We start from the raw sequence: 21,224 nt of genomic DNA on the forward strand, positions 1-21,224 counted from the left end.
CAGCGAGATTTATAGGACATTTTCTGTCTCGTACAATCACTCTGTAGAATAAGCTTTTAACGGCGTTTTTCCGAACCGATACAACTTGGAAACCTTCAGGAAAAGACTGTACTCCTTTCTTAAAGGTCATCAACGCATCTGTAAGCGTCGGTGGTGCAGATGTCCTGTTCACCATCTATGGCATAAAAGTAATTTTTAGTCGTAGTCGTAGTCGAGACGGCTCAAAGCCACGGGTAATCTAATAAAATATGGAATACACTAAGTTTTAAACAAGTGCAGCAGAAATATATAGCGACTCACATTCGAGTTTTGAAGCAAACTTCAACGTAGTTATCTTAACTTTGAAATTGACATAACTTACGACGTCGGTGTTTCGAGTTATATTACCTTAATGTTTTAAGTATGTTTTTGTATTTATTAGTTTTCCTAAACATTTATTATTTTAATGTTGCCAACACTAAAATAATAATGTGCTTTATGGACGAGGATAAGTTCGAAAAATATTATGTAATTCAATATAAAGGATATTAAAAATGCTTGATGAACAAATATTTTGTTTACATATCGGATATTAATAGATCATAATTGCTTTCGAAATATATTCGCTTCATTTATGTATTTCTATAATTTTTTATTAAATTATCCCCTAACTTTTCATGTGTATAATCACAATGGGTACATTGTATTATTCAATACAAAATCATACCAGACAGTAAAAAAAACGTGGAAATAATACTTGTAGACTTCCAGGCAGGATTAATATATCCTTACATACATACATATATAATTGTAACTAACTACACATGACTGTATTTTTAAATGTTGAAAAAGAGTAACTTCTGAATTTCTTGTCGTTTCTTCTCGATAAATCTACTTTCCGAACCGGTAGTAGCATCACTTAATATAATTGTAAAATTACGATAAAGCACATTTTGATTTGATTTGATTTTATTCACAACCCTACTTTGACATCTGATACATACATTTGTATTAACTAGTAGATGAAGACTAATTCCCCCCACCCACCTTCTCGCAGCTGTTAGAGCATTCAAACCACAAACACGAACATTCTTGATCAAGCTCGCGGCCCGAACCCTGTCAACCACAAGCGCTGTTGACCCGACATGACAAGCTATACAAAACTTTTCAACAGTTTGCCGTCAACATTCAATTAAAGTTACCTTCGTTCGAACAACGCTAAAACACACTGAACGCCAAATATACTGGAATTGATATCAAATTTATACATGAAACCAGCGACCCGATCCGGCATCTGGTGGTGCAATGCTAATACTAAATATACTAAAGAATATAAATAGTTTTATTAACATAAGAATTAACAACATTAAATGCTTAAATATATATATACAAATATGAACTAAAACTAGTTACTGTATAAATCTTGACCGCGTGGAATGGTGGCAAGAATGCTAGCAGCATTTCCCCGTTGAATCGCAATTCCGATCCTCTGGGCAAAAAACGAACCAGCCCTCCTGTCACCAGTGGAGGCAATGAGGCGAGGTGTTATACTTTTGATGAAGCTTTTTGCACCACTACTCCAAGGGCCAAGCGTTTCGACAGCAAATGGAACAAAAAAGTAATTAGACATAATAAACTAAATAATTAGTTTATAAATTTAAATCACATTACTAAAGTTGACAGCATCTCTTAACTATATTGTTCATATATTATACAATTCTCCTCTCGAATGACTCTATCTATTAAAAAAACCGCATCAAAATCGGTTGCATAATTGACAACAACAGACAACGGTAAGCGACATTGTTTTATACTATTTAATGATAACATAACATACTTCTTATTGTTACATCTCTTTTTAAATTATATTTAAGAAAAAATATAAAGTTTCAATGAAAAAAAACTATTTAATTAATTTTTATTTTGTCATTCATAGATGTTCGCTGTCATTTCTATACTTTCACGTGTCATCGTTTTATCACGCTTATACTACAGAGCCTATATACTAACTAACACTCGACTCGCTAAAAGGGAATGCAAATTATTTGCAAAGTTACAAAATATTTAGTAAGACCATGAATAAAAATTACTCTATGAATAATATACAAAATGACAAGCAAATAAACATAATGTAAAGTAAATAGTAATGTTATTCAAATTATATATATTGGAAAAGTAAAAGTCACGACACACGTAGATTCATAAAATCTCCCAGATATTTTTAAAATTATCAATTATACATCATACATCAAAGATTACAATCTTTCTCGTCAGATTGTAATCAAACGAATTTTGTAATCTTACGGTGACATATAGATAATAACAAAAAGTACATTATTTTCAAGAAGGATATACATAATATTTTATTTGATTACTGAAGAATTATTTCGGTTTTTTTTGACAGTTCTTCTGGATACAATGTATATTTCAAACGTATAGTATATATTTAATTTATCAAAATAAACATATTTTATTTGAATAAAATACAGCTTAAAAACTCTACCTAACTAGAGTACATATTAATTAATTCCTTTGACATTGTATCAGGAAAAAAATATAAAAGGAAAACAATTCAGTGTCAATTATTTCTTTATGGTCAAAGGCTTTTCAACAAAAGGTTTAAAAATATATTTTAAAATATACTAGACGATATTTCGTTATAAAACAATGTAAAATGATATTTCAAACAAGATAACGCCATCTAAAGTCTAAATATCTTATTCATTGCCTCAGTTAACTGATCCATGGATTCATTTTCCATTACGGAGTGGTTATACGTTATTTAGTGTCGGTAGTGGATATTCTTTACAATAGAATACACCTTAAACATTTTAGGCTTTATAACTGAAATAAATACAAAACAAACCGCCTTCTTTCAAATGATTTTTGTATTTATAAAATAAATTATAAATCCAGATAAAATATCTAAATTGAAAACTTACTATAACAAGGAAATATTTTCTGTAAGGATACCGCCGGCAGCTATTCAAAATCCTTTGAAGTATTATGGTTTAAAAAAATGTTAAAAGCGAGCAAAGGGAGTCGGTGAAGCGCGTTTTATCGTAATATATTTTTGACTGGATCTTTGCCGCTCACAGCTCGTTGACTCGGAAACGATACTGACAGCCTGTTTATTTTTCATTTACGATCGCTAGTCGTGTTCCAAGTGATTATTTCTGTGACATTTATCTAATGTTTCTCTTATTGCCGTCTATAATAATTGCTGGTTACAGACAACATTCAAACTAAAGAAACTTTACTAGAGTTTTCCTTCCTTGATGAATAAAATAAACGCAAATTTAAAAACATTCAATGGTGCTTCTTGGGTTTGAACAGGCCAACATCAATGGCTCTGGGCTATTCCAGCTCTCAATGTTAGTCCTTTTTCTCTTTTAAAAAAATTGAAGAAAAAATAAAGTAAATGTATAATGATTATTAATGACAGCATTCACCTTGTGTAAACAAAACAGTGTGATGAATCGTATTATCCAGTGCATTCTTTAATAAATATATATAAATATGAGACAACATCACATATATTACTCTGATCCCAATGTAAGTAGCTAAAGCACTTGTGTTATGGAAAAATCATTACATGGTATAAAACAAAGTCGCTTACCGCTGTCTGTCTGTCCTATATATGCTTAAATCTTTAAAACTGTGTAACGGATTTTTTAATAGATAGAGTGATTCGGGAGGAAGAATATATAATAAATGGACAATATAGTAAAGAAACACTGATAATTTTAGAAGTTTCTAATGTAATGTCGTAAATAAACAAATTGCTCCCTTGCGAAGTCGTGTTTTATAAAAGAATCGTTTGAAAAACTTCACGAAAAACCCAAGAGAAAAGTTAAAATGATTGTTAAACATAAAGGAGTGGAACCCCTGTCGTCTAGTTTTCTACAGTCTAGAGTCTAGACGGTTGATTAGCAACCCATTGTATAAATTAAATGAGTTCTATTCATTCTAAATGTTTCCTAGTCTATGGTAGTTGTCACGACGCGACGCGACGTCTGAGCCAAACGGAAACGACAACATTGTCACGACATCCCATGTGTGGCGTTGCTTTAATATCTGTTGTAGAACTACAATATATTTTAAAGAATAGATAAGCAAAGAGATTTAAACAAATTCAATTCAATTTTAATCATCTAATTACGTTCCCTGTAAATATGACAATATATATATATATATATATTTTTATGATGAAACTACGGGTGATGGTAATGAACTATGGGTGATGGTAAGTGATCACCATCACTCATAGACAATGATGGTGTAAAAAATATTAACTATTAATTACATCGTCAATGTGCCACCAACCTTGGGAACTAAGATGTTATGTCCCTTGTGCCTGTAGTTACACTGGCTCACTCACCTTTCAAACCGGAACACAACAATACTGAGGACTGTTATTTGGCGGTAGAATAACTAATGAGTTGGTGGTACCAACCCAGACGGGCTTGCACAAAGCCTACCACCAAGTAAATATAATTAATACTATCAATGTGAAAGTAACTCTGTGTGTCTGTCAGTCGATCCTTCACGACCAAACCAATGAACCGAATTTGATGTTTGGTATAAGCAAACCTGATTGATCTCCATGAAAGAACATAAGCTACTTTTGCCTAACACGTGACTAACAACAACCTAAAACGCAAGCGAAGCCGCGGATAATAACTAGTGTTATAAAGAGAAAATCACTTACACAAGAATGAATACAAATTTAATAACATTTATAATCAAATGTGCATATTTATATTTTACTAATATATCTTTGAAAATAACATTTGAAAATTCTACTACAAATTTTCATGAGTTTTTAGTTCGTTTAATGCAGTGCCTTGATATATCAAAGCATTTCGTTATGCAGACTTTGAAAATTATGTTTATCAAATAAAATCAGTGAGTGTAAGTTGACATCGTTAGTTCAAGAGAATTTATAACCAAAGGAAGTTTAGTAATGTCATATATATATTGCACTGATTGGCTAAGGCTTTCTGGAGGATGAGGCTTAGAACTAACTACTCATATGGAGAATGTAATACGACACGTGCTCTTATTCAAGGGCGGTATCTACCGTCGAACCTTCATGGTAACTACCTTGATACAATCCGTGACCATCAATTAAGATCAACAAATTGTATACAGTGAACCACATCGATTTAAAAATAATAGGCTTTCCAAATATACAAATGAAAAAGTATACATTTTTAATGGACTAACGAGTCGCCTGGCTTTTCACGGTTGCAATGTTGTCACTGAATGTATTTATACTATTACTACTTCTATTTTCCTGCTTTTTAAATATATAATTTCTTCGAAAATATTTACTAAAACTAAATGCTGTAAACGGCAATATTGATTGAGTATAAATGCTGTATTGCTTAAAAAATCACTTCGTAAATAAGCCATTACTTGTCGAAAAATATAGAGAATAAAGATTTGTTATGGCAGGTTATCCCTAAGAGATTGACGTAACTGATATTTTTTATAGATCTTTTTAAAGTGATTTATTTTGATCTGTTTTATAAGGTTCAGTCTGCTTTTACAGTGAAAACGCAAAAAAAATGTGTTTATTAACGACATCTCATTATAAATTTCTAAAATAATAGTCTCTCCTATATTATGCATGAATTATACATATAAGCCGTCCTTTTGAATCACTATCTATTAAAAAAAAACAATTAAGCATACTCGGGGACAAACAGATTTATACTATGTAATGAAGAAAAAAATGTTCCTTATTCAAATCCAATAAAAAAAACCGTGTAATCATATATAATGTTATAAATTCTCTTACAATAATATAATCTTATGGTGCGTATTACAATTACTCACGTTTACAATGAACAATATGTTTGTAATGCAACAGTATCGAATATTGTTGGAGGTTGTTTAAGATACACAAGCCCACAGTATCGGTCTATTTCCATCCGGATAGGATTACTGATGGAGCACTGGGAACTCGAGCAGGATTTGTGTGTGCAACGTCACGTATCATAGCCTATCAAATACTACAATTAGTATTCTGGGACGCAAGGTTTATGCTGGAAATTGTATGATACTGATACTAGAATTAAGTATGATATTATGTCCGTTTAAATATATATTATAACAAAGAAATATTGCATATATTACAATTCTCTAAACTCTTAGGTATATACGAACTATATTATACGATATTTTTTGTAGTGAAAAATAAACTATAAAATGTAATAAAAATTTTAAAATATTTGGAGAAATTTATTCCAATATTTCAATTTGGATTCATAAAAGCGCATTGTTATTTTATTATAATAAAATTAAAAGTCTGTTTTGGGTGTCAGATAGGAAAAAAATATCATTTTCATATATCCTATAAACACGAATTAAGCACATGAAAATTCAGGGCTAATAACCTGGCCATCTCAGTTCTTAAGTAATGAAACGATTGAGTGAATGAAATAAAAATTACCAGCTGTTGTCTTGATTGACGGCATGTCGTGTGATGTACAAAATGACAACAAAGGGGCGTGCCCGAACGCGATGTTTTGCACAGAAGCTACGATTTACTAGCGGTTATGCAACCTCGGACATAAGCCGCGCGTGGTTAACGTGTACCCACCTTTATCGTGACAAAGAACTTAATACGTAAAGAAGTGCCATTATTCTTATTAATAGATATAGTTTAGTAGGTAAAAGAAATTTACAAAGCAAAATATTGTATTTTATATTTACTGAATGTTTTATATATCTTTATTTCAGCGCATACCTCAAAGATGACTTCGCTGTTATACCGTATCTGGAAGCCGGCTTCAACAGGGTGAGTATACAATAAGATACTTTATTATATGTAACTAAATTAATACTAGTACAAATTCCCATTTTAATTTTTTTTTTATATAAATTTATTTTCTTATAAGTTGTTCTCTTTAATTTATACCGTGCTTATATATTTAATTTAAAGTATACTTAATTCAAATAAAAAGGATTTAACGAATGAATGAATAAATGAATGAATGAAAAATGAATAGGATGTAACAGACGAACGGACAGACGTTAAGTTATAGGTTAGAGTAACTTATATTAGGAATATGGAAAATAGTTAACTTAGACTTTTTTATGTTAATGAGTAAATTTTAAAATTACATATTTAAGTTCGCTGCATAAGTTGGAATGAAGTTGTAACTTTGTAAGTTATAGTGTCAACTGTAAATGTTTCAACTTTGTTGGGAACAGCTTCACTTAATATATCACTTAGAAGTTATAGAGCTACTTCCTGTTCCTCCTTCGGCCCTAATTTATTGCGCCCGATAAAATTTTGAAGGTTTACATCACCAGTTTATAAAAGTCGAATACATTGAGTGATATTTCAATTTATTTAAAAAAAAATATATAACTTTCATATAGTTGTATGTAACTAACATGATTATAATTTTAAATGTTGAAAAAGAGTAACTAATGAGTTTCGTGCCGATTCTTCTCGGTAGAATCTACTTTCCGAACCGGTGGTAGACGATTCAAAAATGCTTTTAAAAACCTACTTAAATAAAGTTGATTTTGAAGTTATTGGATTTTTATAGGTACTCATAATGACGTTTTTCCTATTCAACTCTCTGATTCATATTACTCTGTATTTTTTTAAAGATGTAATAATATGTGTTGGAGCTCATTGCATTAAACTATTCAATTACCAGCCGTTGAATATTCATTGTAGAATTAGTTACGACGCATTCGATTCAAATGACAGACGGTAATTAAGCGCTGTGGAATTACAGGGCGCCTGCCCTGAAGTTAACTCGTGATCTTTGGTCAAGCTTCACGTACGTTACGTAGCTATGAAATTGTATTATTTTGTCTTAATGTAACTACCAAACAAATCAAAGTTTCATTTATTTATGTTTTCTGCCTTGAATGTTGATGTTTTGTTAAACAATGCTGACTTTTCATTCGAGTGTCACGTCAATAATAAAATAAAGAGATATTTGAACTACAAACAACAACAGCCTGTAAATTTCCCACTGCTGGGCTAAGGCCTCCTCTCTCTTAGAGGAGAAGATTTGGAGCGTATTCCACCCCGTTGCTCGAATGTGGGTTGGAGGATGCACTTGTGGCAGAATTTCATTGAAATTAGACACGTGCAAGTTTTCTCGCGTTATTTTCCTTCACCACGGAACACGAGATGAATTATAAACACCAATTAAGTAAATAAAATTCAGTGATACTTGCCTGGGTTTCAACCGGTAATCGTTATTTAAGATGCAGGCGTTCTAACCACCAGATCACCTCGGCATTAGTATTTAACTAAATAGTCGCTAATGGACCAATATCTTATATCTATTTTTTCGTTATCAGGTAATGGTAGAGACATTAGGTGCAACAGCTTGGTGTGCTGAAATGTTGCAAGCTCGTGCCGCCGCCGCTACGACGCGGGCCCAAGTCGGCGCCGTCGCGGCCCTGACGGCAGCCACGGATCGCTGTCGAGACCTAGTTGCTGTCACTGATGACCAACAGCGTATACTGGTTAGTATCCAATGTAGATACGCTGGTAAGATATTGACAGAAAAATTAAAAACAGTTTTGATACTTTAACACTTTTGTTTGGCAAATGCTCAATCTTTATTGAATTTGTTTTCACAGCTCACAAATAAATCGTGGTGCCGTGTTGTCGGATGGAGACCAGAAGAAGCTCCGAGGCCTTTGACAGAAGCGGTCAGCGGTGAGGCCCTGCGGTTGGCGGCCAGCGGGGTCCGTGACTGGGAAGCCCCTGTGTTAATACGAAGACGTGCCGCTCCCGATCCCGTGCTGCTTCCTTGCCGGGGATCTTCTGTAACTTTAAACAAGTAAGAAAATTACATATAACTGACGACCTCCTTGGTCGAGTAGTGTGTATACCGGTTTTCATGGGTACGCCACTATGAGGTCCCGGGTTCGATTCCCGGCCGAGTCGATGTAGATTACCATTAGTTTTCTATGTTTTCTTGGGTCTGGGTGTTTGTGGTACCATCGTTACTTCTGATTTCCATAACACGAGTGCTTCAGCTACTTACATTGGGATCAGAGTGTATATGATGTTGTCTCATATTTTATTTATTTATTTATATAATATATAGATGTAGATATTAGGCTGTTTAGGAAGTTCATTCAATTTTTCACAATAGATGACTTCATTGTATCTTCTAGCACTTTATACTGAAACCGCATAATCAATTAATCATTATATAATTTGATAGTTAAAAGTAATATTTACTTATGAAAAAAACCGTGGAAGTTCTATGCAGTAGTTTTTGTTTGGTACCCATTCAGACATTGAAAGCAAAACAACCTGTTATTACAAAAATGTTACTTACTAGATCAATAAAACGTAAAAGTAATATCACAATTTTAAAATATGCGGGCCTCCTCCTTTCCTCAAAAAAAAAAACATTTGAAGCATATTCCACCACTTTGTTCTATATATGTTGGTAATTTTTTACATGACGTTTTCCTTCGCCGCCAACCAAAAAATTAAATATATCCCCACCAAAACTATGTGTATGCTTAACCACGAGAATAATACATTGCTATTCATAAATCACTAAAAATCTCGCTTATAAACAATAAAAAGCTGTTTTAAAGATGACTCCAGTCGAGTTCCTACTTATGGCTATACGAATATACGACCGCTGTGTTTCTCTAGGAGCACTTCACACGTCGTGTTTGTTTGTGAACCCAGCAATGCTATGGACTGTGAACGAGCACGTGGCTCGCTGCACTCCATTCGACGAGGGTCGTTGGATGTACGCTCCGTCGCATCAGATGGACTGCGTCGTACCTCACTCGCTAAACTGCAGGGATTACCACTTGAAGCACCAATTACAAAGGTAATATATATATTTTTTTTTATTAACAAAAAATCAATATCAATCAAGTCAATATCAAATATTTGAAATAAATTATATTTCTTTACCTTAGAATTATTATCGTTTAAGCTATAACTATACAAATAAATATTAAAAATTATTACTTTACAAACCATGAGCGCTTGGGATGGTGACAAGAATGCTAAATGCATTTACCTTTTGGCAAAAAAGGCCACCTCCTAACCTGTACTTGTACCTGTACTTCAGGACAAAGAATGCGCCAGCCCTCCTGTCTAAATAAATGACGATAGTCTAATTATATTAATTACGGTTTACCCCACGCTATACAGAAATTGTTCTAATTCTGAATCACCCATTTTTTCGGTTGTTTATGGATTTCATAATTTAAATAAATAACCATTGAATGGATTGAGAAGACAATAAACTCCTTCATGTAATTTTCTTTATCAAGACCGGAGCGTAAAAATGAACAATAATATAACTAATATTTTTAATATAAGTAATATTCAAAATATTAATTCAATATAAAAATATGCGTTTTTAGGTTATCTCCCTCCTTTCGGCGGCAACAGACGGCGCTCCGCCCTCGACCATCGCTTGCATAGATCGTGCCGTTGACATGTTACGGACGTCGGAGTTGTACTCTCCACAAATGAGGGAAGACCCAAAAATGAGGGCCGAAGACCCAATTGCAACTGACCTTATTGGGGCTTTACTGTCGGTGAGTTTAAATTTAACAATGTGTATATAAAATTTATTTTTATTTAAGTAAATTCAAATATTTTTCGTTATTATATATTGTTAACATGTATTATTATATTAAATAATATATTTAGTCTAATTATTAAAAATAAATAATTAATTTTTATAAATACTAAACAAATTTATTTTATTAAAAATTATATTATTATATAATAACTTATTTGCAATTAATTTAACTTACTAACTATTATTTATCTGTTTATGATCCTGTTCGGCCTGGGAAAGCGGGAGCAAGTGAACTCAAACCTTTTTTATATGGTAGGAGGTTTGAAATTACAACGAACACTCTTCCTCTACTGTGATCGTCTTAAACTTTCTTTTCTGATGCTTCAATGACATAGTTTCAGAAAATTCGCGCCATAATCTTATGTTTGCTAATACTATGGAATTCATTTTGATGGTTTAGATTTAAAAAAAAAAAAGACATTAAATTGCAGAAAGCGTTGTTGTTTGGTTGTAATTATCGGCTTCGTTTGTGTCTAGTAAGGGTCAATGTACAACTTTTAGTTCGAAGAACAAAACAAAAAAAAATAACAATCTTATTTCCGATATTATTTCCGATTATGATTGTTGAAAATCAGAGCGTTTTTCTTACGATACAAGGACCTATAAATTTCCATAGCTTCCTATTAAATTCCTCTGTTTATTAATGATAAGCATTTAAATCTGTTGCATATTTTAAAAGATCTAAACAAACAAATGACCTATTATTTAATACCCTATAGAGAAGAAACAGTATTTCTAAATATAGTATTTAATGGTATAGAACATGTAATATAAATTTTTAATAACTTTAATTTAGACATTTTTCGTTTCATTTTAATTATCTATTAGCAAATCGAAGTAGGTACTAACAAAAATCCGGTTAGAAGGACCAAGTAGGGTCAAAAAATTAACAAAGATTAGAACCAAACTAAAACAATTAATGAAATAAAAATAAATAAATGAATTTGATATTCTTCCCAAAAATATATTTTGGAAATTATCGAAACCAAATCTAAAATCAAAATGATTTCTGTTGCTCGATTTCCTAATCACGTTAGATTAGTTTGCAAGTTCTACGTTTTCCTTTTGGCTCTTGTAACATGCTCTGTAACAAGTTGGACGAAGCTTTCAATACTAACCAGTATTTATTTGTAATTTTATTTATTAATATATCAATCCATATCATGTTTTAGTGCTACTAATCTACTAATTGATGTATTATATTAATATTACTGTTCGAAATAAAATTACTTTTGTGTATTGTATTGTTTTATATATGTATATGTACAGTTTATAATAAATATTTTATGTTATATTAACAATATATGATTTTAATAAATATATAAGTTGACAGCAAATAAATATATTTTATTGTATATAAAATCCAGCAAAGGTTTCTTAGTCAAACTTTTTGGTGTTATGGTTCACAGCAAGGCGCGACAAATGTCCTGTCGTCACGAAGAAGCAGTAACGACTCCACAGTTGTCAGATCTCAAGCCAACAGGACTAATATGAAACATAAAGTAAGTTATTGTGTACTTTCATAGTACATTTTTACTTTTTAAAATTTCCCTTCAATTTAAGTTACAAGGAAAAACTTCTTTGAAATGTTCCATATATTACTTACAATATTATTTATATTTTTGTTATCTTGTTATAAAAATAGCTGGACTACAAATGATACTGAGACTGATGCTACTGAGATTCTTGCCGGTTCTCCTCGGTAGAATCTACTTTCCGAATCGGTAGTAGTTTCACTTAATATTGTTGTTACATGACGAATCAAAAAGTGCATAAAGTATATTTTCATTTTGATTTTTGATTTTAACTCTTAAAAATAATTATTTCATAACACTAAACTGATGAACTCTTTCATGTTCAACAGACAACAGGTCAACTACGCGAAGTTCTAGACACGGCTCTCAGCTGGGAATTTGAGATTTTCCGTCTCGAGGACCTGACGCGCGGGCGGCCGCTCACGCACCTCGGCCTCACGCTCATGGGCGGCCGCTTTGACGTTTGTTCCACATTAGAATGCGACGAACGAACCCTCCTACACTGGCTGACGGTTATTGAGACGAACTACCACGCTGTCAACACCTATCATAATTCAACACACGCAGCTGATGTATTGCAGGTATACTTTCCTTTTTATACTTTAAAGTTCCCAATACGACTAAGCTTTTAAACTATATCTGTTATCTCGTGCCTCTTCCTTTTATTTAATGAATAGTTCACTATATGTATAATTTCTCAACTCAGTTGTACTTAAGTTACTCGTATAATATGATTGAAACAGCTCACTTACTTAGTTATGATACACATCATATAATATGCCTTGGTATGAATCAAACACTATGAAATCAGTTAACACCACGACAAACTAAATCAATCATTATTATTGTTATTTGTTTTGTATATAAATTATGATTTGTATGACATGTTTTATGAAGAACTATTCTGTTTAGGCCGTAGCATTCTTCATAGAGAAGGACCGTCTAAAGATGCTGCTAGAGCCATTAGAAGCTGCTGCGGCGCTGATCGCAGCCGCGGCTCACGACATCGATCATCCTGGAACATCTTCTGCATTCCTTTGCAACTCTCGACACTCACTCGCGATCCTCTACAATGATGTCAGCGTGCTGGAGTCTCACCACGCTGCCCTCACCTTCAAACTTACCCTCAGTAAGGAAACCGAACCTATATACTTAATTTTTTTGATTTTTTATCACAGTAAAACATGGTAAAATAAACTCCAAAAGTTTACTCATATAACTCTTACACAGACTAAAAACACAATTAAAAACACGATTTTTTATCAATTGTTTAAAGTGGTAATTATAATGTTGAACAGCCCAAAATTTTAATGTTAATTGTTCTTAAGCTGTTCTTATAATATTACGTCAGAGAGATCGTTCATATTCCTTTGGTTCAAAATAGTTTGGTCTTCTTGAAAATAATAGTGTTATCTAATAATTTCATTAATTTCTAGATGACGATCGCGTGAACATATTCAAGAATCTCGACCGCGACACGTACAAGTCGGTGCGGCACAACGTCATCGACATGATCCTCGCCACGGAGATGACTAAGCACTTCGAACATCTCGCCAAGTTCGTCAACGTGTTCTACGCCAAGTCCAACGGCAGCAAGGAGGATAACATGAACACTGACGTACGTTAAATTACCTTATCTTTACTCCAGATAAAAGTAATTGTCTAAAATGCGAGTCGAGATGGCCCAGTGGTTCGAACGCGTGCATCTTAACCGATGATTGCGGGTTCAAACCCAGGCAAGCACCGCTGTTTCATGTGCTTAATTTGTCTTTATAATTCATCTCGTGCTCAGCCGTGAAGGAAAACATCATGAGGAAACCTGCATGTGACAAATTTCATAGAAATTCTGCCACATGTGTATTCCACCAACCCGCATTGGAACAGCATGGTGGAATATACATATATTCTATTCATATAAACCTTCTTCTCAAAGGGAAAGGAGGCCTTTAGCCCAGCAGTGGGAATTTTACAGGCAGTTGTTGTCTAAAATGCACCAGTGATAAGATCTCGTAAATCCTAACAGAAGAGGACAACATTTGGAGAGTTCATTAATAATTGGTTTTGTACTTGGTAGTGAAGGAAAAGATCCCGAGGTTACTCTCATATGCCGAATCTCTGCCAAATATTAATTTACTAACCGGCATTGGAAAAGCGTGTAGTGAAATAAGCCCACTTATTAAAAGTATGGGAAGCCTTAGCCAAGTGGTGTACAATAGTATTATCCTTAAGTTAAGTAAGCCTGTAAATGAAAAGCTTGTATAACTTAAGGTAATCCTTACTTAACATTCATGATGATAAAACTCTAAGATTTAGTACTTGACGTATTTGTTTATTTTATATGTTAAAATTTGCTTAGTTTATTTATATTTCCTAGTATATTAAAACCTTGTAATTTAATTAAATTTCAATTAAGTGTTTTTAAATATTTAGGAGCCCCTCTCATTGGATACAACAGCTTTGACTTCACCAGAAAACGTCGTTCTAATAAAGAGAATGATGATCAAATGTGCTGACGTGTCGAATGCTTCAAGGCCACAAAAGTTCGCCTTTGAATGGGCTAGGAGGTAATAATCAATTTTTTTCTTAAGCCTTATGTAAAGTCAGTGTAAGAAAACCTTCGCCACTTTTTTAATTAATTCATTTATCAAGTCTTAAACTCTTAGTACCTTTGAAACAACTGCATTTAACTTACATAGTATGATAACTTGCTTCAACATCATTTTCATCAACATTTTTGGACTACGCCTAGTTTTAATCAACATGAAATCCTTTTAATGGCATCTTTAGACATTCCATATTTAAATGAGATATTATATCTTCTACTGAACTGTCAAAATATGTCTGCCATATATGCTCGATCGGTAAAGCAGATTATCGTTCATACTGAGCACACGAAAATAGATCTTAAAGTGACAAACCTTCTTTACCCGACTGTACCTCGAGGTTACCCGCGTTAAAAGATTTCAACACAAATTTACACTATAGCTAAATGAGCTATACGACTAGATATAATAAAAAACAATCATGCAATGACCGAAAATGATAAGAGACATTGGCTCAAGATATAAACGACCAAATGGGTCACCTGATGGTAAGTGGTCATCATCTCCATAGACAATGATGATGAAAGAAATGTTAACCATCCCTTTCATCACTGCACTATCAACCTTGGGAACTAAGACGTTATGTCCCTTGTGCCATTGGCTCACTCACTATTTAAACCGGAAAAAAGCTAAATACATTTTGAGTTGCACATTGTTTAACAGTTAAGTGCACACACGATATTTGCAAATCTCTCAAACTCCTTCGGTTACGGGCACACACGAATATATTCGCAAATCACTCCTTTACTTTTTAAAATATCGAGAAAAATAAAGTCTATAGGTAGAGTTGTTATAAAAAGACAATGATTTTAATTTAGGATCGCAGAGGAGTACTTCTTGCAGACCGACGAGGAGAAGGCGAAGGAACTGCCAGTCGTGATGCCGATGTTCGACCGCGCGACTTGCTCCATACCTCGCTCACAGATCGGCTTCATTGACTACATCATCATCGACATGATGGAAGCTTGGGCTGGTACGTCAAAGTTAAATAGAACTTGGGGTCTACTAATCTATTTGACGATCCCTGTGGTTGAGTAGTGTGTACACCGGTTTTCATGGATACGCCGCGATATAGAAAAAGTTCATTAGGTTTCTATGTCGTCTTTGGAGTGGGTATTTGTGGTAGATTTAACATCGGGTTTAGAGTAATTTATGTGATGTTATCTGATATTTATTTATTTAATATACATAAATAAGACACGAATCGAGATGGCCCAGTGGTTAGAACGCGTGCATCTTAACCGATGATTGCGGGTTCAAAAACCCAGACAAGCACCGCTGATTTATGTGCTTAATTTGTCTTTATAATTCATCTCGTGCTCAGCCGTGAAGGAAAACATCATGAGGAAACCTGCATGTGCCAAATTTCATAGGAATTCTGTCTTTTGTGTATTCCACCAACCCGCATTGGAAAAGCGTGGTGGAATATGTTCCAAACCTTCTCCTCAAAGGGAGAGGAGGCCTTTAGCCCAGCAGTGGGAAATTACAGGCTGTTGTTGTTGTTGTTGAAGACACGAATTCTGTTATAAAATAATTTTCAATATCCGTTTTTTATGATAGATAAATTGGAACTATTTGATAGAACAGGTTTAATTACTTAATTATAAGATATATATATGAAATTCAACCCAATTCATCATATGTTTCAGCGTTCATTGATATGCCTGAACTGGTCAACCACGCAAGGAATAATCACCAACGTTGGAGGGAGCTCGACGAAGCCGGCGTGACAACGATTGCAGATGTAAAGCGAGCACAACGTCAGAACGCCATACAATCAGCACCAAACTCGACCTCGCAACCCACCGCTGAGGAGTGAACTCCGAGAACGGAGTTATCATCCAGAAATGTTGGATAAAACAAATATTAACCAATCGCGACAATTGTATAAAAAGCGCGGTACGTCGTAACGTTATATAACTTGATCAAACTACTTGTAACTGATCAAAGGAAACCTAACAATTTTTTGACTTTAAATTTTGAAGATACAATTAATTTTGTTGCAAGTTATATACAGGACTTATATATCAACGCCAGTTAAATATTGAAGCACAAACTTTTTAAAAGGAAACAATTTATCTGGAACTAATTCGTTTTGAACTGTTTATAACTAGTACCAAACCGTACCAAATCAGAAATCTATACTGTGTAATAATATTTTAGAAAAAATATTAAAGTACTTTATTTTAGATACTTAACTAACTAATTATTAGAAAATGTATCTTTTATTGTAAAAGTAACTGGCCCTATTCAAATTTACTGAACTTGAGTATAAAAAAAAACAAATTGAATTTAATAAATCATTTCAAACATAGTTGCCAAAGTATCTTAATTTAAATGGGGCCAAGGTATGCAACCATCATGGTGTGTTCATCACTGATTTGGGTAAATATACAAATAAAAAAAAATCGGATATGACAACTATGGATGTTTAAAATCTTCCTTTATAAGCATTTGGATGTAAAAAAAAATTAAAAGTCTGAAACGGATCATCGGCGCAAAGCCTCATCGGATGTGTCCGGAAATACGCTTATTTTATACCTATACCCGTGTTTGTGGGGGTATTAAATTGTATTGTTGCTATCTACTTAAGTAGCAGTAGATATTGATATCAACGTGTTTATTAGTTCGTTTCATTAATTAATGTATGAATTTATCTTCGTATGATATCCAATGATATAGGATGTTAATTTTGTGTATTGCAGTTGCCATTTAGACGGGTATTAAATTTGTTGTTTAGATAAATACGTAATATAAAGAATCCGTGATAGAGTGCCATATAAGTAGTTGGCGAACTGTCATTTTATCATATATTTTTTTTCACTGCATGCCATGACACCATCAACTTCCCAACATTTAACTGAAATAGCAGTCAAGAGAATATATAGTACAAATATTATAACAGTGCCGCTTTAACACATTACAGCCACATAAAATAAATAAGAATTAATTAATAATGATTTTGTAATCAGCTAGAAATGGAAACATAATAATACTAGTCTATCCACATTGACTCACCGTTCTTACATTCCTAGATTAATAACATTACATGGAAAACACTTATTACAATTGCAGAGCGGCAAAGTTAAAATGTTTGCACTATTTATACATTTAATATCACATTATATACCCTTTAATCAAATATGTAGCGGTAGAAAATCAAAAACTCTAAATATATAAAATTGGTCCACATATACACTTGAGCTTTGAGAAAAATTCCTATTTTTATATATAACTTTTATAATACCTTATACACCGAAACCTTTCGGTTTTTTATCATATCAAAATTTCAAATTTTCGAACGTTTTAAAAAAAAAACTTTTCTATAACTGAAAGTCTACACTGACGTTTCGTTTCATTTCACGGACAAGTGTGTTTTACATAACTTTTATAATGAAATTTAAACAGTTGTTATTTATAACCTACTTAATTATACTTTGATCGCTTAAACATTTCGTGTTACTATTAATATAATTTATTATAATCAAATAAGGTTTAAACGTGTTTATACTAATTATTATAAAGTAGAGATTTATTCGTCTATATGACGCTGGTATTCTAAGTAATTTATACCCATTGTATAGCTAATAAATACAAAAATAAAGGTTATAATGTTATACGCTTCCTCGTGCTCAATGTCAATACATAACGGTCTAAATAAATGGACATAGATTTAAACGTTTAACTTATAAAATAATTATATATCTGTGTAAAGTTTTATCCCTCTTAAATTATTTAAATGTAGATCGTGGTATTCAATCTCATACTATTGATTGTATCTTACATATACCAAATGTAGGCTCGTAATATGCCTAACAAAGTACATACATGTATGTCAAATCTTAAATAAATTATTAGACTTAATTTAATTACTAAATTATTCTACTAGTTAGCTCAATTTATTTGAAGATGTAATAAAATAAATCAATATGGTTTTAGAATATTCTAATAGATTTTCTCCTCTACGTTAACATAAAGGAAGTAATCTCAGATTTGTTACAAAAATAATATTCGTTTAATGTAATATGTAATTTTGGGATGATTTAACAGGAGCCTCAGTTGACTTATGAATAATAATTAAATTTTATGTATTCGAGGAGACCATAAACAAACCAACTATAATTTATATATAGAATTTTATTTACACTACCAGATTCTGTATAATTTTAAAAAATATTTATTCGAACATAACTTTTTCTTAAATAATAACGCCTAATATTAATTAATATTTTACTTTGTGTTATCGTAAGTTGGACGTTTGAAAATTATATAAGGAGAAGGGGGCTGGTCCCCATGTGTTTGAAAAGTTATAATTAATATTGTTGTGAATTTTATATGCAAATACAATATGCGCTATAAATATATCAGAGTTATTGGTGTTATAACGACGTACGAAGTAATTAAACTTCGAAGATTAATCTCTGTATAGTTTTGTTCCATTGAGTAACAATGTTTATTTCTGTTTAAAAATGATAAGAATTTTATAAACTAAATAATTTCAGTATTTAAACATATTATGTAGCTTAAGTCGTAACCGTTTTGATTACGATTAAAAAATCGGTAAGATTTTTGCCTAATATGTTACCTAATCTTATGACTTGATACATTGTATTAACAATACTCAAAATCAAAAATTAAGATTAAAAATAGAAACTGTTTGTTTCATGCTTCTTGTAACTATATTAGTTATCTGTGTAATGTTAATATACCAATGAAAAATTTCTTTAGGTAATTGCAATGGCTAATCTATTTGTAATGGCTAATTTATTATCTGTGTGTCAATAAAATAAGAACTTAGACGAATGATCCACATGAATTTTCCGTAAGTGTCCTGTTAACATGAATGACATTGTTAAGTGTTGTGTAAATAAAGAAAAAACTTATATTTTTGTTTTTTATTTCTTCTAAAAGATTATTATTTATGTACCTACACAATAATCATATGTTCCTAATTGCCTATTTTTATTAGAAGTAAATTAAATTAAATCTTTTTTTTTAATATAAACTAATTTATTATTGAAATCAAAGTACTTGTCACAGATTATAAACATATCACAGGATTATTTAGCGCACTTTAACGATGAAGGTGTTAATCAGTTCGACTAGGAACTAAGGAAACTATTTTATGCATATCAATACATATTAGCATGTAATAAGTTTACGTCCCGCTTTTCAAAGAAAATAAAAGTGAAGTCGACTAAGGTTACAAAATACGACAATTAATAATAATCTAATTTAATTACGTTAATATCCTTGTGTGTAGAAGGCGTCATTGTTTTTAAGTTGTATAAATAATCAACAGCGGCATACATTTTACATTGCACGTCTTTAGTATATCTGTCGCCGTAAGATTACAAACATCGTTAGATTACAATCTATCACGTGACATTGTAAACTGATTGTAAACGGTAAGAGTTTTTATAATTTAATGGAAATTACTTCGAATTACTGTAAACAAACAAATAATTATAGTGGAATATGATTGGTTGCTCTTAACATAAGACCGGCCAATCAGGAAGAGCTTTCGACAGTTCACAATTGGACGCGGGACAGATTGTAATCTAACAGTTTAACTTCGATAGATTACAGTATAGCGAAAAATAATGCGTTAAATTTCAAATATATTTTACGGTTCACAATATTTCGACTGTTTCCATCTGACGAGATTGATTTTTTTCTAACGATGTTTGTAATCTTAAAAAAATATCAAAATCAAAGTGGGTGTTTACGAGCACTTTTGAATCGTCATTTTACAATTAAGTGAAGCTATCACCGGTTCGGAAAGTAGGTTCTACCGAGAAGAACCGGCAAAAAACTCAATAGTTACTCTTTACTATTTTAACATTTAAAAAATACAAAATCATGGTGGCAGTACAATTATTTAAATTAATATATCCTGCTAGTCAACAGGTATTAACACCGCTTTTTTATCATCTATAAAATCTTGTATCGAATAATATGCTTTTTCTACCAATGTATGTTTTACCAACAATTTGAATATACGAAACGGTAAAGTTAAAAATGTTTGCGGAATTTTATTATAGAAACGGTATCATATCCTTGTTTAAGGGCAATTTAAAAAAATGTATTATCTAAGACATCTGTTGGGCTAAACCAATTTCAATAATAAATCACCTGAGACTTTCCTAGGTCCACTGGTATTGCGAGGTATTTTAGTTAGGAAAGTCAAAGAAGATGCTTTTCTGTATATTTTGATCTGTTCTTCTTACTTCTTCTATATTAAATTCACTAAATAATTTAAAATAGTTAAATAAAAAGGCAAATATGTCCATAAAAAGTTTTATTATAAACAATAATTATTAAAAAACATTTAAAGAGGCTGTTTCAGAACAAAAGCCTATACATGAGACCTACAGATCATTTGATTAAACATTGATAAAGCATAACTCCTCTCAAACCTTTTCAATGAATTAGAAATGTACTCTGTTGTTATTTCAATGTTCACAGTTTGAGAAAAAGGTCAGACTATA

At 32.2% G+C, this 21,224-nt stretch overlaps 1 protein-coding gene across 5 annotated transcripts in view; it reads left to right on the top strand.

The window, feature by feature from the left end:
- Positions 1–19,618, top strand: part of LOC124537623 (high affinity cAMP-specific and IBMX-insensitive 3',5'-cyclic phosphodiesterase 8) — a 231,674-nt gene extending 212,056 nt beyond the window's left edge. For 4 of the 5 annotated variants that reach the window (XM_047114510.1, XM_047114512.1, XM_047114511.1 and 1 more), the window contains 13 exons: positions 6,730–6,787; positions 8,320–8,487; positions 8,605–8,807; positions 9,644–9,827; positions 10,372–10,548; positions 10,815–10,847; positions 12,005–12,097; positions 12,460–12,711; positions 13,043–13,259; positions 13,567–13,748; positions 14,561–14,694; positions 15,552–15,706; positions 16,383–19,618. In XM_047114510.1, coding sequence (XP_046970466.1) covers positions 6,730–6,787; positions 8,320–8,487; positions 8,605–8,807; positions 9,644–9,827; positions 10,372–10,548; positions 10,815–10,847; positions 12,005–12,097; positions 12,460–12,711; positions 13,043–13,259; positions 13,567–13,748; positions 14,561–14,694; positions 15,552–15,706; positions 16,383–16,552 — 2,026 coding nt within the window. In that variant the 3' untranslated portion in view covers positions 16,553–19,618. The remainder of the gene's footprint in view (positions 1–6,729; positions 6,788–8,319; positions 8,488–8,604; positions 8,808–9,643; positions 9,828–10,371; positions 10,549–10,814; positions 10,848–12,004; positions 12,098–12,459; positions 12,712–13,042; positions 13,260–13,566; positions 13,749–14,560; positions 14,695–15,551; positions 15,707–16,382) is intronic. The other variant, XM_047114508.1, reaches the window with a different exon arrangement.
- Positions 19,619–21,224: the final 1,606 nt, after the last annotated feature.

Source organism: Vanessa cardui, chromosome 18 (assembly GCF_905220365.1).
Source record: "Vanessa cardui chromosome 18, ilVanCard2.1, whole genome shotgun sequence".
NCBI lineage: Eukaryota > Metazoa > Arthropoda > Insecta > Lepidoptera > Nymphalidae > Vanessa > Vanessa cardui.